Source organism: Cucurbita moschata, unplaced genomic scaffold, assembly GCF_002738365.1.
Source record: "Cucurbita moschata cultivar Rifu unplaced genomic scaffold, Cmos_1.0 Cmo_Scf00028, whole genome shotgun sequence".
Classification (NCBI taxonomy): Eukaryota; Viridiplantae; Streptophyta; class Magnoliopsida; order Cucurbitales; family Cucurbitaceae; genus Cucurbita; species Cucurbita moschata.
In genome coordinates this window covers 1,953,941-1,969,708 of record NW_019268544.1, presented here as the reverse complement: position 1 = coordinate 1,969,708, position 15,768 = coordinate 1,953,941, and the positions used below count along the sequence as shown (strand labels likewise).

At 36.4% G+C, this 15,768-nt stretch overlaps 3 protein-coding genes and 1 long non-coding RNA gene across 5 annotated transcripts; 1 reads left to right on the top strand and 3 right to left on the bottom strand.

The window, feature by feature from the left end:
• Positions 1–308: 308 nt before the first annotated feature.
• Positions 309–5,891, bottom strand: LOC111463175 (probable serine/threonine-protein kinase abkC). 2 transcript variants are annotated; one of them, XR_002713832.1, is made up of 6 exons: positions 5,610–5,891; positions 2,137–3,466; positions 1,605–1,874; positions 1,016–1,171; positions 659–837; positions 309–547 (listed from the first exon to the last, which is right to left on the bottom strand). XR_002713832.1 is itself a non-coding variant. In XM_023107025.1 (5 exons), exons 2-5 carry the CDS (start codon positions 3,457–3,459, stop codon positions 718–720), a joined length of 1,869 nt encoding a protein of 622 aa, XP_022962793.1. In that variant the 5' UTR covers positions 3,460–3,466; positions 5,610–5,890; the 3' UTR covers positions 309–717. The 2 variants fall into 2 exon arrangements, 1 of the variants encoding a protein (XP_022962793.1); XM_023107025.1 differs by having other exon boundaries at positions 309–837; positions 5,610–5,890.
• A 1,452-nt stretch (positions 5,892–7,343) lies between these two features.
• LOC111463179 lies at positions 7,344–8,040 on the bottom strand. The gene is made up of 2 exons (XR_002713833.1): positions 7,826–8,040; positions 7,344–7,441 (listed from the first exon to the last, which is right to left on the bottom strand). It is a non-coding gene; the product is annotated as an uncharacterized LOC111463179 (long non-coding RNA).
• Positions 8,041–8,047: 7 nt separating this feature from the next.
• On the top strand, positions 8,048–10,054 carry LOC111463178. The gene is made up of 3 exons (XM_023107028.1): positions 8,048–8,663; positions 8,769–8,954; positions 9,513–10,054. Exons 1-3 carry the CDS (start codon positions 8,190–8,192, stop codon positions 9,804–9,806), a joined length of 954 nt encoding a protein of 317 aa, XP_022962796.1. The 5' UTR covers positions 8,048–8,189; the 3' UTR covers positions 9,807–10,054.
• A 487-nt stretch (positions 10,055–10,541) lies between these two features.
• Positions 10,542–11,990, bottom strand: LOC111463177 (mitogen-activated protein kinase kinase kinase 17-like). The gene has a single exon (XM_023107027.1). The coding sequence runs from the start codon at positions 11,855–11,857 to the stop codon at positions 10,793–10,795; it is 1,065 nt and encodes a 354-aa protein (XP_022962795.1). The 5' UTR covers positions 11,858–11,990; the 3' UTR covers positions 10,542–10,792.
• Positions 11,991–15,768: the final 3,778 nt, after the last annotated feature.

Below are 15,768 nucleotides of genomic sequence, written 5' to 3'. Positions count from 1 at the left end.
GAATGCCAAAAGGAGTGGCACTGGAAACACTTTAATTATGAGTTCTGTATTTTGATGGAAAGGACAACCATGGATTGGATTATCCCCTAAAGCTAAGCTAACTATTATATTCAAATACAGTAATAAGCTCGTGTTGGAATTCGTCAATTTTACGACAGTAGAGGAGATTGTTGAAATTTATGGAAACATTCCAACATTGCCCATCACCATGCATGTCGAGCAAGAAAAGCTTAGGACAAACGCGACATGACATCGACATGACATGTATCAGTTTAGCCGAGTGCAAGTGGACTGCCAAACATATATACACTCTATTAAACTCAGGAGAATGATTTATTTAATTCAATGTGTAGGAAATCAAATACAAAAGAGAAACAGTTATGAAGGTTATATGTTCTCCCCTGTTGTTGCTTCTGTTTACCAGCAGCACAAATGCTCTTAAACTTTACATTGACAAGTACAGTAAAATCAAAACAATCTTGGGTTGCTTACCCCATCCCATTATTTGCTTTATACTTCTATCTACCGCGTCTGCCGCATATTTGAGCTTTAAAAAAATTAAATTTAAACGCTTAGTGGAAAAAAATTATGAGAATACAATATTGAACTATAAAATAACAACATATTTAACTTGAAACTTTGTAACTTCTCCCTTTACATCGTCAAAATTGTTTTGTTGGAGCAGAGCAGATCAGACAGACAAAAACATCATTCATTCTACGGGGCCATCAATCCTTCAATCGTGTAGGAAAGAGATTTAGCCCAATCAGCTCTCAGTAATAGAGTTTGCAACGTTTCCATCACATTATAAGCAGGATCAAGTTTCCGCTGCCAACCCTATATCCAAATGAGAAATATAAGTAATCACAGAAATGTACCGGTGCTTCCCAATTGGGGACAGTCATTGGATCATAAAATAATTCCCACTCTAAAATACATCCTTCCTAGAAAGAAGGGGGAAATTTTGTAGTATAAATGCAATCTTGTCAATATAGCAAGAGCAGACTTAAGTTACCTCAAGAACTAATGTCGTCACCATCACAGTGCAGACATTTCCATCAATGTTGACCCTGTAACGTCTCGCTTTCTCTAGTAATTGCTGCATGGCTTCAGCAGGATGAACTAGATCACCTTCTGGAGTAGCCCAGAAAGCAAACGCCTCAGTCACTTCCTGTAAACAGGAGATCAGATATACTATCACAAAAAACCTACCGACAAAATTCGTGAGGAAAAAAAAGAAAATGGTTGGAATGGAAGTCCTATTTGAGAATCAATTTTCTAAAGAATTATTCTGTCACTTTACTTTCAATTAGTATTTTTCATTTTGCAAGTAAAAACCAATAAAACAGCACTTTTGATGCTTAAAAAAATAACAAGAAACAAGAAACCAAAAATTTATTTTAAAAAATTTGAATACAATTTAAAGAAAGTTCCTTAGAAATGAGATAGAAGAAACAAAGAACTAATGCCCAAACACATGTTTCTAAAAACAAGAAACACAGTGTTGTTACCAAATGACCCTTAAAAGCTCAACTCCGCATTCCACAACCTAAACCACAATTATTCTAAAGGCTTATGAAAAGTAATAATCACACACTATTTACCTCAATAAATGCCTCTGGATCTGGGCAATTTTGTTGTTTTGCTAATTTGAGGGCACGTTCGGCAACAGTACGGCCATCTCTACGAGCAACTGCCTTAAAAAATTCCAATAAATTTACTCTATCATTTCCAGAAAGTTCAGCAGTCATGCCTACATCAAGGAAGACAACATGAGGCTTTGATTTGAAGAGTCGCTTCCGACGGGACTTTTCATTTGACACTCTGACGAGGATATTTCCGGGATGCATGTCTGCATGTATAAAGTTGTCCACCTGAAACCAAAAAAAAAAAAAAAAAAAATTGAACTCCTTGGCATCAAGAAACGAGCAACACTCAAGTAACTAAAGAAACCATCTTGGAATTGGAAAACAGTGTAAAATGAAAACACATCCAAGAAATTACAATTTCTGACATTATGAGTGCATGTGGAGGTAAAGAGAGAAAAGAATGGTTTCTTGGCAGATAAATCAAAATCATTTAGAAAGAGGAAAAGCAGTCTGCGAAGCTGCAGAAATAATATACAAGTAATATTACCAGAAGCATTTTTAGAAGAGCATGTGTCCCAATGTGTGCCAATGATGACTTGAGTCTTTCATATCCTTGAAGCTCATCAACATAGTGTGAAACACTTTCCCCTTGTTCATAAGTTTCCACTAAAACAGCAGGATGAACAAGTGGATACACGGGTTTAGGAAATGAAACATCCTTCCACTGTCTAAAATTATAAATAAAGCGGCTCAAGTGTGCAGCTTCCCTAGCAAGGTCAACTTGAGACATCATAAAAACAGCAAATTGTTGGACACTTTCATCTAATCTCAACCATTTGAGAGTAGGAATGAACTTGGAGACTTTTGCTACAAAATCAATTATAGCAAAATCTCTTCTAATCAATTCCCCAACGCCAGGATGTCTGACTTTTACAGCAACCACCATGGGCGCTGTTTGTTGACCAGGGTATCGATATTTCAAAGAAGCTCGATGTACTTGAGCAATACTTCCCGATGCAACAGGTTGTTCTTCAAAATTCTCAAATATCTCAGAAAGCTTTCGACCAAATGCCCGTTCTATAGTTTTCTTCGAGTAGGCAAAGCTGTGCTCTGGAGCTTTAGTGTGAAGCTTTGATAACTCTATGCATAAATCTCTAGGGAAAAGATCTGGCCGTGTTGCTGCCCACTGACCCCATTTAATGAATGCTGGACCACCTTTCTCCAAAGAACGGTGAACAACCCGAAGCCAGAGCCTCCTGAAGTGAAATCCAAAGACATCCGCAAATGGAGCCATCAATATGCTAGGTGAGAACAACATTGCCAAATAAAGCGCTCTAAATAATAATATAATGCCTTCTAAAGTAGAAAATAGTAGTGCAATCAGATAGGCGTGTCCATCTTGTGCACGGATGTAGAAAGAATTCTGAGATGAAAAGTGGTCTACGTTTGAGAAAGTTCTTTGGGCACATGCTAGCTCTCCACATGTAAAAGCAAATATACCAGGAACCATCAGGTGAGAACGAGACATGGCCAAGCAGAATGCTTGAGCAACTTCATTTAAGGTGGGAAAACTACGGCCATTGGAAGAGAATTTGGAGGAAAGCCTTTTCCAGACAAATTGAGCACGGCGTTTAACAACATTACTGGTTGTCCAGATACTTCTAGAATTCCTGGTCCAGCTTAAACTTCTTATTGTGGAGTACAAAGGGGAGGAGGCATGTCCTCTGGCTAAAAATCTGTAATGTGAGAACAATCTGTTGTGAAAGAGAGGCTCTACTGTAACAATTTTCCTGCTGTTCCTCACTTCTAAATGTCTAAGACTGTGGCTTGTATGAAGTGAACGCACTGCCTTCCTTATGTTCCCCAACATCAAATATCTGCATGTATTCAAACTACTTTAGCAGCAATATATAAAAACAAGAAATTGATAATAACAAGAAATGTTGGGCTTTAGACAGGTAGTTAAGCTTGCACAAGAATTCATGGGTATAAATTAGATAAACAAATATCTAATCAGAAAAATTAACCATTGGAATACATTCCAGCAAATTAGATTTTCCAAATTAATAAATTATTGAAAAAATAAACACTTTTAGCCTTTGTAATTTGGATTAACTTTCTGCCCTTTTTTTCTCCATAATTTTAGATCTGAAAATTAATTCCTATATTTTATTAAATACTCCTTTTAGTCTCTATCATTAAATGACCAATCCTGTCACAAACTACTTGCAGATTTTTCAATAGCATGGTTTTTTAGTCGTTCTATTTTCCAAGACTTCTTTCCCCCCTCTTTTCCTTGCTCCCTTTCGTATCCTCACATCATCTCCTTCCTCTCTTCTCTCCTCTCTCTTTTAAATCCATAGAAATTATGAGCCAAAGTTCTTGACCTCTCTCCTCTCTCCTTCCTCTCTTCTCTCCTCTCTTTTCTCTCCTCTCTCTTCTCTCCTCTCATCTCCTTCCTCTCTTCTCTTCTCTTTTCTCTTCTCTCTTCTCTCCTCTCTCTTTTAAATAGATAATCATCACTCTAAGCCAAAGTTCTTGACCTGCAATCCAGTCCTATAAAAGCAAATCCCCTTTGATAAGTGGAATCATATGCAGATGGTCAAGATGCCTACAAGTATTTTCTAAACAATTCAATCTTTGGCACTGTTCTAAAGTTTGGGCATCACCAAATTGTGACTCAGACTACTAGGTCTTTCATATAGATATAGCGAAAACAACAGGAGGGAGGTAACAAAGGAGTTGTGTTGCCATAAGTGAAAACGTCGCAACTTCTTGTGTTTGTTGGACAAGTCATAAGGTCCATGTTGAGTGCAAATTACCATAATAGTGTTCAAGTCTTATGCAATGCAATTCAAGCTTGTAGACGATGAGCTTAACAATTAAAAGCAACTGATGGCTACACCGCATGCAGTAGAGACCTTAACAATTATTTTTCAGCAGATTACTTTACAAAAAGACTGCTAGTGAGCAAACTCATTTTTAAGGAGACCTTAGTCATTCAACTCATTTCTATATAACCATAGCTCAATTAGGCAAGGCATAACATATCTCTCCTCAAGATTAAACATTCAAATCTCTATCCCTACATTGTTGAACCCCAAATAGAAAAATCATTTCATTATATCTATACAAAGTATAATTTTCTTTAACAAGTTTGTGAGTAACAACTCTAAGTAGTTTTCATTTTTTTTTTATTTATTTGTTTTGGAGAATGTCTAAGATCACGACATATGACTTTCCTACCATAAGAAAAATCAATTCCTAAAAATAAGGAAGCAAAATGATCTACATGATTGATACAACGAGATACGAAGTGTCTTACTTGGAAAAATTGTAGGCATTCTAGATCAAGATTTAGGTTTAAAAAAAAAAAAAGAATTGCAAAACTAAAGCTATTCATTTATTTTAAGAAATACAAATGACATTTGGACTCGAATTACTTGCACCTATTTCGTTTAAAAAATATTTATTTTTGAAGTTGTAGGCAGCCAATAACTTATGGGAACACATGCTTCAAGAGCAAAAGAACATTCTCCATTATTCTCATTATTTGCCCTAAAAACGCAAGGGAAGTCAGTGTGATTCCAGACTTCAGTTTTCCTTCAACATTATTCCTTTATCTTCATTTTTGTGATGCGTCCTGGAATTTATTTAAATTGAGAATTGACATGTTAGAATACGAAATCAACCATCTAACACGTCTCTCATAGATTTTCATTCTGAATCTTCCTCACTGTCAATCTGATTGAGCAAAAAGAAATTGGTAACAAGAAGAGAACTAGTTTCCCAATTATCTCACTGCCAATTATATTCAATCTGTAAATTCAAACGGAAGTAACAACTAGAAGGTGACCAAAGCTAAGGTAGCATTGAACACCAAAAATTTGTTAAAAGAATCAGCAAGTAACGTCGATCTTAAAAGAAATCAAGTGGATGGGGGGAGGGTGGTGAACATTGAGAGAGCGTAAATCAAAGAAACCGAAAAGAAAGAGAATGTGAATAAAAATTCAATCTTACCGAGGAAGAGAAAGGAAATAATGACGGGAGAAGAGAACCTTGAGTCTGCGAAGCGCAAATGGAGCGATGGATCTCGAAGGGGAGGAAGCGAAGAGGTGGCGGTTGGTCGGTTGGTCGCGGGCGCGGGGTGGTGGATTTAACAGGGGTGAAGCTGGAATCTGAGATGGAGGGAAAGAGGGGAATGGAGAGTGATAAAGGAAGAAGAGGGAGGGAGGGTTGAACTGAAATTGAGAAAATTAGGGCTGCATTTTGGAAGGAAAAAAATAAAAGGGTAACTGACAGTATCGTTATATTGCCGCCGTCCTTAGGTGGTGCAAACTTCAAATAAAACTCTAAATATAGAATTTGTACCTTCATTTTACGTTTATGAAAATACTCAAAATTTTCTGTATTTCAATTTCACTCCTCATAATAGCATATGTTCCCTAAATTACCCATCTTTCATACCACAAAATATTTGTAAAAATAGCACACATCTTACTCTTTCTACATTATTGTCCTACTCTTCAATTCGACTAATTAAGCCCTCTTCTAACATTGTTTGTCGTGGATCTCATTTCGTTTCTCACAACTAAACCAACTTACATATTTTATTTGTAACATCAAGTATAATGATATATTTCATATATAAGTAACATACTTTGTCAATCACACGTAAATAACAATTAGTTATGAACTTTTTACTTGTGATAAATTTTTTCTAATGATAATGATTTTAAGTTATATCCCAAGTAAACAATGACATATTTTCAAATATGATTAACGTATGTATATTAGCAAACAATCTCATTGTAGTGTGTAGAAATACATGAGAAAACAATAGGTAAGAAAGAGCTCGACTGGTATCAACAACGACAATCGACTCAAGACTCAGTTTATGCCAAACTCATTTTTCTTGGACTTATACAAAGAAGGGGGTACCAACCTTCGTTCTTGCAGAGGGGAGAGTTCGAGAAACAGTCCCGATTTTTTTTTTTTTTTTAAATAGTTAGTTTTCTTGATTTTCAAAAGAATGACGTACCAATAATTGACTTTATCAATTAGAAAAATCACTTCAATTGAATGTAGAGTAAAACGGGCAAATAAATTGATCGACTCAATTATGTACATTTGTACTATTTACTCAAAGGTTGGTCTAGAGCTTGTTTTCCCTTCTTCCAAAATGGTTTGAGAAAATATTAAGTAAAAAATCTCCAGAAATTCACTAGATCATGACACGCGTGAGGTGCATTTTCACATGTGCTCAACTCGCCGCAGCTTGATTCAAGGTGAAATGTTGGATCTATTGATCCAGTAAAATTTGTATTTGTATCCTATTTTCGTGACATGTATAATTATAGTTTGGAGTTTAGTAGCCCTTTAAATTTAATTTTATTGTTCAACTATATATATACATACAAACTAATATTTCTTAATTAAAATGTCAACTTTGTACATTGCCGCATGACAATTTTATTTGTTATTATTTTAACAGAAAAGTTTTATTAATTGAGCCATTAACATCAAAGCCTATATTCATATGTTTATAAACGTGGGTTGACTAAAATAAAATAAATTGAATTGTGACAGAGATTAAAAAAAAAAAAAAAGTTAGAAAGTGATAAACACAATTATTAAAATTTTATTTTACACGTAAAATAGAACAAAAATTAGACACCAAACCAAGTCAGAATTTTAAAGGAAAAAAAAGAGATTAATTTCCCAAAAATGAACTGATTTTGTTTTTTTTTTTTCCAAGCCATTATTGGGCTGGCCCACTTCAAAGAATGGCAGCCCAAGCTCGATAGGTCCAGACCCTGAGACGAGAGATCTAGATGCGATCTGCCTGTTTTCTGCAAAAAGAAAATAATAATAATAATAAGGAAAAATGCAATAAATATTAAAATCTACATATGTAATTTTAGGTCGGTGTGATATATTTTACTTATTATGGAGGATTATTACTCGGCTGTCAAGTTTGAGGGGCACATTCGATATATGAACATGTTCAAATTATGATTTATGAGTATAGCAATCTCATATTTAATGTAAATTCTAGGGTGAATGAGCTCAATTTTTTTTATGAATATAGGAATCTGAAATAGTTAATGGAATAAAGAGAGAGAGACAATAGTTGAGTTGAAACTGGGTGCATACGAATAAGGTTGGTTGGATATGCATTACAAAACCCCCCATCATAATCAATCGGTCATATTCATAATAAATAATAAACGTACCTCAAAGAAAGGACGATTGGTTAGCGAAAGGCCCACCTGAAGCAAACCCCATAAATCTCACAAAATCTTGCACTTGTCTCTAATCGCCAGATCTGTGCTGCAAAATTTGCCCCTCCCCTTCCCTTTCTTTAATTAGAAGAGCCCTTCGTTTCCAACAAAATACTTTGGACATTGTAAACAAATTCACACTCCAACGTGCTTTCCCAACACCTACGCTTCTCCAAGATTCGTGGTATAAATATTTGGCCTTCCTTCCTTCCTTCCTTCCATCCATCTATTCTTCACTTCACTCACTCCCATAATAATAAAAAGACAGATTCTTCTCTCACTTTCTCATTCATCTCTTACTCCACCCTATCCCATAATGTCGGTGGTGCTGGCCAAGACCGACTCCGAGGTTAGCAGCCTCACGCACTCGTCGCCCAGCTCGCGGCGCCCGGTGTACTATGTGCAGAGTCCGTCACGGGATTCGCACGATGGGGAAAAGACGACGAATTCGTTCCACTCGAGCCCAGTTCTCAGCCCAATGGGGTCCCCCCCTCATTCGCATTCCAACTCTTCGTTGGGCCCTCACTCACGTGACTCCTCCTCCACCCGATATTCCGCCTCCGTCAAGCCCGGATCTCGCAAGGCCGCCAATCACAAGATTCCCAAGCCGTGGCAGCGCTTCGATGCCATTGAAGAAGAGCGCCTCCTCGAGGACGACGGTAGCTCCGATGGGTTTAGCCGCCGATGCTACTTCCTTGCATTTGTTATTAGTTTTGTGGTTCTTTTCTCTCTGTTTTCGCTGATTTTGTGGGGTGCCAGCCGGCCTCAGAAACCTACCATTCTCATGAAAGTAAGTGGATTTTTATTTACAAGGTTAATCTTGGGATTTACGGAAGGAAATGGATTAACGAGTGGATATGGATATGGTTTTCTGTTTTCTGTTTTCTGTTGGCAGAGCATTTTGTTTGACAAGTTCGTGATCCAAGCGGGGGCAGATTTTTCAGGAGTGGCGACTGATCTGGCGACGATGAACGCGACGGTGAAGTTCGTATTTCGAAATACGGCCACGTTCTTCGGCGTTCATGTCACTTCCACTCCGCTTCAGCTTTCGTATTCCCAGCTCACACTTGCCTCTGGAACCGTATGTAATCGCTACCCTAAAACTCTTTCATTAATTGCACCGCGCAGGCTTGTGAATCATTTCAATACATTTCTTTGTCTCTTTAGTTGATGAATCAGACAAGGGGACATTGCCTTGTTTTTAAAATACAATTTCGATATATGCTTTGGATTCACTAGATCTACTTATGCATACAGACATTAAATTCTGGCTTCTTGCTTTCTATTTTATTCCAATATAATTAACACCATTTGATACTTTTTTATTGTTATTTTTTATTCTGTTTACTTTTAGTTTTCCCCATTATGTTTCAACATTGTTGTTAAAAATAATTACCCAATGTTATATCGAAAATTTATATTTTCAACTCAGTTCTAATGTTTACTTAAAACAAATTGTTTGTTTATTGAATGAGGCGTAGGAAAAGGGAGGAAACGTGTTTAATAAGCATTAGTATAAGATATTTGTTAAACATCAAAAGATGGTGAAGTGGAGGATGGATTATTATTGAGTGAAAAGAAAAGAAAAGAATAGAATAGAATATATATATTGATGAAATGGGAAGCGTTGGAAATGCAGATTCAAAAGTTCCACCAAGGGAGGAAGAGCCAGCGAGCCATAGTGGTAACCATGAAAGGAAGCGGCATTCCGTTGTACGGAGGTGGAGCCAGCCTGAGCAGCGTGAATGGAAAGCCGATCGAACCGGTTCCTCTGAACCTTCAATTCACGGTCCGGTCCACAGCGAATGTGTTGGGCAAGTTAGTGAAGCCCAAATTCTACAAGAGCGTGGATTGCACCGTGGTCATGGACCCTGCCAACATGAACAAGCCCATCTCCCTCAGGAATAAGTGCTCCTACCGCTCATCAGGTTAAAAATAAAACAATATGTTGCTCATATTCATATATGATTGGTGTTCACATTCACAGTTTTATATTTTATGATATGATTTTTTTTTTTTTTTTATGGGTATTATGTATGTTTGGGTCCCCATGGTCTCATAAGGCTTACTTTGAATGTTGAATGAAATGATCCACGCTCTTTGAATTGAAATCTTCAGCAAAGTGAAGCTTCCTGGTTTGGTTGTATTCAGATTAGTCCCATGATCCTTGTTCCTTTTTTTTTTTTATTTTTTATTGCACAGTTGCTTCTCCAACCCCCAATTTGTTCCTTTTTCACACCTTACCAGTTTCGTTTTATAATTCATCTGTAGTCAAAGCGAGGACTTTTCTTTAACCCCTTCCTGATCAATTCAAACACAAAGTGCGGATTACTTGGAAATTTTTATTCAGCGATTTCTTTTATTTTTTTTCTCGGGAAAGCCTAACAACATCAAAACATTGATTTTTTAAGTTGACTATAATTTAACTTCCAACTTTCAACATGGTTTATTTTTTTAGTCTCTACTTTCATTTTATTCCAATTTGCTTTCTATAATATTAAAATACTCAATTTGATTCGTTTTTAATTTGTCTAATAACGGTTTCGTATATTGTTGTGAGTCTACCTATTTTTTTTTTATGGCTTGAAATATAAGATTAATAAAAAATAATGATTTTGATTGGAAATGAATGGTTATATATTATTTCATATATGAACTAAAAAAATGGTTTTTTTTTTTTATGTACACTGGAGTTGGACCACCCACATTTAGTTTGTGTATCCATCCATCAACTCAACCGTGTGTCCACCCATCAATCATCACCAAATTTACAACTAACATAAAATCAAAACTAATCAACGAATCAAATGAATTGTGGATCGTTCATTTTGATTGAAGATCTTCCAAAATTAAATTCTTCAACCCCAAAATATCCCTCCGTCTTTTGCGTCCACTCCCGAATCGAACCGTGATTGGAAATCATCTGACGGTGACCCAACTATCAGTGATGACCCAGTCAACTGGCCCCTTGTCCACTAGCTGAAGCAGCCGCTCCGTCGGTGAACACGACCACGGACACGACGAATCCAACCAACAATTTGATTCTTCCTCGAATTTCTGATCCACCTCTTGCGAGTGAATTGATGCCCAATCTTCGAAATCGAAAGGGCATCTCGGCGACGTTGATGGTTCGTCCTTGGGCGTCAATGGAACAGAGCTGCTGCCGGAGTCTGCTAGAAATGGATGGTTCAGAAGCATCTCAGCCGTCCATCTCTTTGCGGGATCCTTCACCAGGCATTTACCTAGAAAATCTTTCCCTTCCTCGGAAATATATTTTGGGATTTTCGGCAATTCCTCTCCGATCCCAATTTTCAGTAACAGAGAATAGATGTTGGATTCCATTGGGAAATTCCAAGCGGGTTTTCCGGTCAACATCTCCACCACCGCGCATCCGACAGCCCAAATGTCACACGGCGACTCGTACTCGTTATCGTTCACCGATTCCGGCGACATGTACAGGGGAGAGCCTCTCAATTGAAATTTCCCCTCTTCCCCTGTTTCTGCTCTGTTTTTCCCCGCCTTCTTCGACAATCCAAAATCAGCAATTTTAGCCTCGCCGTCACCAAACACTAGAATATTCCGAGGCTTCACATCGCAGTGAACAAATCCTTTCTCGTGAATATACCGAAGCCCTTCGAGAATCGTCCTCGTCAACCGCCGAACCTCAAATTCCGGCAACCAACCACCGTGGCTCTGTATTCTGTCGGCCAAACTACCCCCACTAGCATACTCAAGAAACAAATTATACAACTCGTCGCCCCTCTCGACGCTGCAGCTCTCACCAAAACACCGTATAATTTGAGGGCAATCACCCAAAAGATCCAAAACCCGCTTCTCGTTCTTTAGCGAGGCAGAGGAGACAGCTGGAGACGATTTAACGGCCATTAATGGAGGAAACTGAGCATTAGAAGTGTTAGAAGGCATGGCTAAATTGATGGTCGCAAAACTCCCACACCCAATCTCATGTCCTCGAATCCAGTCCATGGGCAGGTGGAATGAATTGAATTGAATTTGGACGCCTGAATCGCTGGCGACTCTGGGTTGAATGGAAAGGGAGAAAAATCGTAATTTGCAAGAACAGTTTGATTCAACTCTTATTGAGGACGCTCTTTTATAGGCGAAAAATTAGAGCACGTGATATTTAGTGAATGCGGAAAGAAAACAGTTTTGTTTTTGCTCTTTCACATCTTTCCCATCGGAGAGAGAGAGAGAGAGAGAGAGAGAGAGAGAGAGAGAGAGAGAGATAAAGAGAGTTATTTGGGAAACGTGGTTCATATGGTGGTCCCTCCAACATTTTTACTGAACCCCACGCGGATTTTAAATGCCAGAGCACCTTGTGTATTTCTGTATTTATTTTTATTTATTAATTTTTTTATTCTTTAAATGACTAAACTGCCACCGAATTTCTCCGCTGCATTACATTTATAATTCATTTATGGGCATCACTTTGTCCTAAGCTAACCCTCTGGGTCTGGGGTTACCCTCTTTTCTTTCTTCCAATTAATATTATTTAATTTAGACTTTATCTACAATTGCTTCTCTATAATGTTTCACCAATAATTAATCGTACTTTATAAATACCTAAACTTTTCCTTTTTTAGGTCACGTTTATTTTCTTTCCCCTTTCATTTATTAACTGCATACCATTTTCTTTTTTTAATTAAATATTTCTCTAGAAAATAATTGATTTTTCTCTGTCAAATAAATAACTAAGAGATAAAAATATGTAAGCATTCATTGAGGGAGTGAAGCAAAGAATCAAAATTAGCTACTAAACAGTCATCTAAACAAAAAAAGCTTACTAAAGAAGTATCAAAGATAAAGTTTTTAGATAAAGAAAAATAAAGTAAAATAAAACAAAAGGCATCTTTTTTATACTAATCTCAAATTCTCAATTATAAGAACAAATACAAATCCCCAAATTCTTAATATAAAATGTGAATTTATGTAAACATCCTTCGCAATGTAGTGGAAGCAATGATCTAAAATAATAATAATAATAGTTTTTTTAAAAAATCATTAACCAAAAAGTGATGCTCATTCAAATAATTGCAAAATCTTTCCCTTCATATAAATAAAAGAATTTTGCATTAAAAAAAAAAAATTGATTAGCAATTGATTTTATTTATGGAATACTTTGAAATAGAATAAAGAGAAATAAGGAAATGAAGGTGAAGTGTGACAGACATATAAATGCCAATAGCTTAGAAAGCAAGTGAAAAAAGATTGAGTTTTGAGTATTCTAAAAGAAACATAATTGCATCCCAGGTGCTTTCCACGTTTAATATTATCATAACTTTTTATTTCTCACATTTAATATTATTATTTTATTAATTCAGAATCTAAGATACAAAATTCATGAATAAGTAGAAATTTAAAATGTTTAGAATATGGTGATTTGGATGCACCAACTCCCTCATTACTATTTTTTTAAACTCACGTGTCACTTAAGCATTTGTCATTGGCATTTACAGCAAAAACTAAATATAAATATATTACGGAGTATTAGAAATAGAACTAATTTTCACAAGGGCGTAATACATCATTTATACGTTATGCCATTCTCTTGCATATAACCTAAACCAACTAGGTTTAAATATTCAGAGGTCAACTTTTTCAAATATTGTATTCATTTGATACAATGTCACATGCGTTGTGGTAGCGGCCCACGAAGGACCCCAAGGCCGAACCATTTTGAATGATGAGGGCGAAGAGTAAGTTAAATTTTGTCGGCGGAAGATTGGTGAATAAATAACACAACCACATGATTCACATCATAACGATACGGACACGCATTCACACCTATGCTCTCTTCTACTTTAATAACGACTCACAAACACACGCACACGCGCACACACCCCCCCTCTCTTCCAACTCTAACACACAACCTGTTTGACAAAATGCCTCACCCAACATTTACTCTTCTCCACGCAATTCTATTTCTTTTCTTTACCTCACTTCTATTCTTCCTAATGTCTCTGCCCTTTTCCTTTTCTTCCTCTTTCTCTTCCCTTTCACTACTCACATTCTTCTCGTTCACACCAAAAGTTACGAACAACAAAATCACAAAACAATTATACAAATATGATGTTATTTTCTATCGATTTGAAACTCGTCTCGCCACCTACTCATCAGATTTGAATTTTTTATATGGAAATATTTCTCACCACATCTATGTATAACCAACCGTATATACGTGTTAGTAGTTTGGTTATATGTCTACATCTATAATAGTCTATCTATTATTGATGAATCTATTTTGTTATTAAATTCTAAATGATTTTAGTGAATGCCTAATGATTAATTAACAAGGACGCTTTACTCTTTCGTAGGGCACTCTTATAAATTACACGTACTAGAAGTTCGTAATAATTAAAATATAGGTATAGAAATATTAAAAATTGGAGGGGGAGGGGAAATTAAAAAGGGGAAGAAAAACGTATGCTACTAACCATATAGCTATTATAATTTTGAGTGTTGAAACAACGATGCTTCTTCTCCACAACATCACCGTCTGGTTAGGGGTTTAATTTATGAACTCAAAATTAATTTTGATGGGTACTATAGAACTAGTGTGTGTGTATTGAGTGGAAGAAGAATAAAAGGTCCGTTTTTATATTGTATTTTGTTACACATCACTTCACATAAAAGAACAAAAATAATAATAATAATAAATAAATAGAGGATAATTGTGTTTGTGCTTATTTTCTGGTAGGAATTTTAAATTGTTGACATTTTACACGTTATACAAATGGCAGCAGTTGCTGAATCTGTTTAGATGGGTATGTAATTGTTATGTTTTGATGCTGCAAGCAATTAACTCGTGCCCAAAAAACACATCACATTCACACATAATACACGCTATAATATTTAATTCATCTCCCAGCAATAAATGCATTTAAATAATTTTTTAGACGAAAGCATATTAAAAGGTGAAAATATATATATATATATAATTAAACTAAAATTAGAAGATCTGCGGGTAAGAATTGCTTTTCTGTTAAAAAATAAAAAATAAAAAATAAAAAATAATCATGTTCGGCGATGGACGGATTTGTCGGGTCCGGGAGACCCACATGGATTCATAGATCAGATGCAAAGAACCTATTTCCAGAGCCGCCGGTGCGTGACTGAACAGGCGGCACCAATCAATGTTCTGATTAACCTAATTGACTTGCGAGCCGACGGTCCACATTCACATCTCCTAACCCAAATAATGTGCCCCACAAGAGTCGACTCCGTTTCGAACAAGTTTCCTTCTGTGGGTGGGCCGCACCGCAACTGTGCCACCGTGGCTGTGGCTGGGTCCTACCGCCCTCAGCCAGCCGTGTTTGATTTTGACTCCATCCATTCTCGCTCTTCCACGCCTTCCAGATTTCCTCCGCCGTCACGAATTTCTTTTGAGATTGCAAATAAAATTTATTAAAATTTACATAAAAGATTGAATGCACAGGCTCAAGAGCGTCATTATTAGTGAAAAGAAAAAATTGAAAGAGTTACTGGATTGGGACAACTTTTGGGTTCTTATTCATAATAATTAAACGTTGAAATTCATTAACTATATTCTTTTCTTTTTTTTTCCCACTTTTGGAGGAGGAAAAAGAATGAATGGGCTATATTTATTTGGGATTATTGATATTTTGAGTGGAGGCAAGGTGATTCGGAGGAATAAGTTATTTAGGTTATTTATTTGTAGTTCACCCAAACAAAACCACAAAATATGTCAAGTCCTAGTGTCCGTACAATAATATAATTGACTTCTATTTTGATTTGATTTGATTTACTATGGTATATATATATTTAAGACGACATCTTTTCATCCATATTAACATGACGTCAATGCTGACCTTAATCTATTACGTTTACTGCTGACACACATCCGAACCGGCAATCCC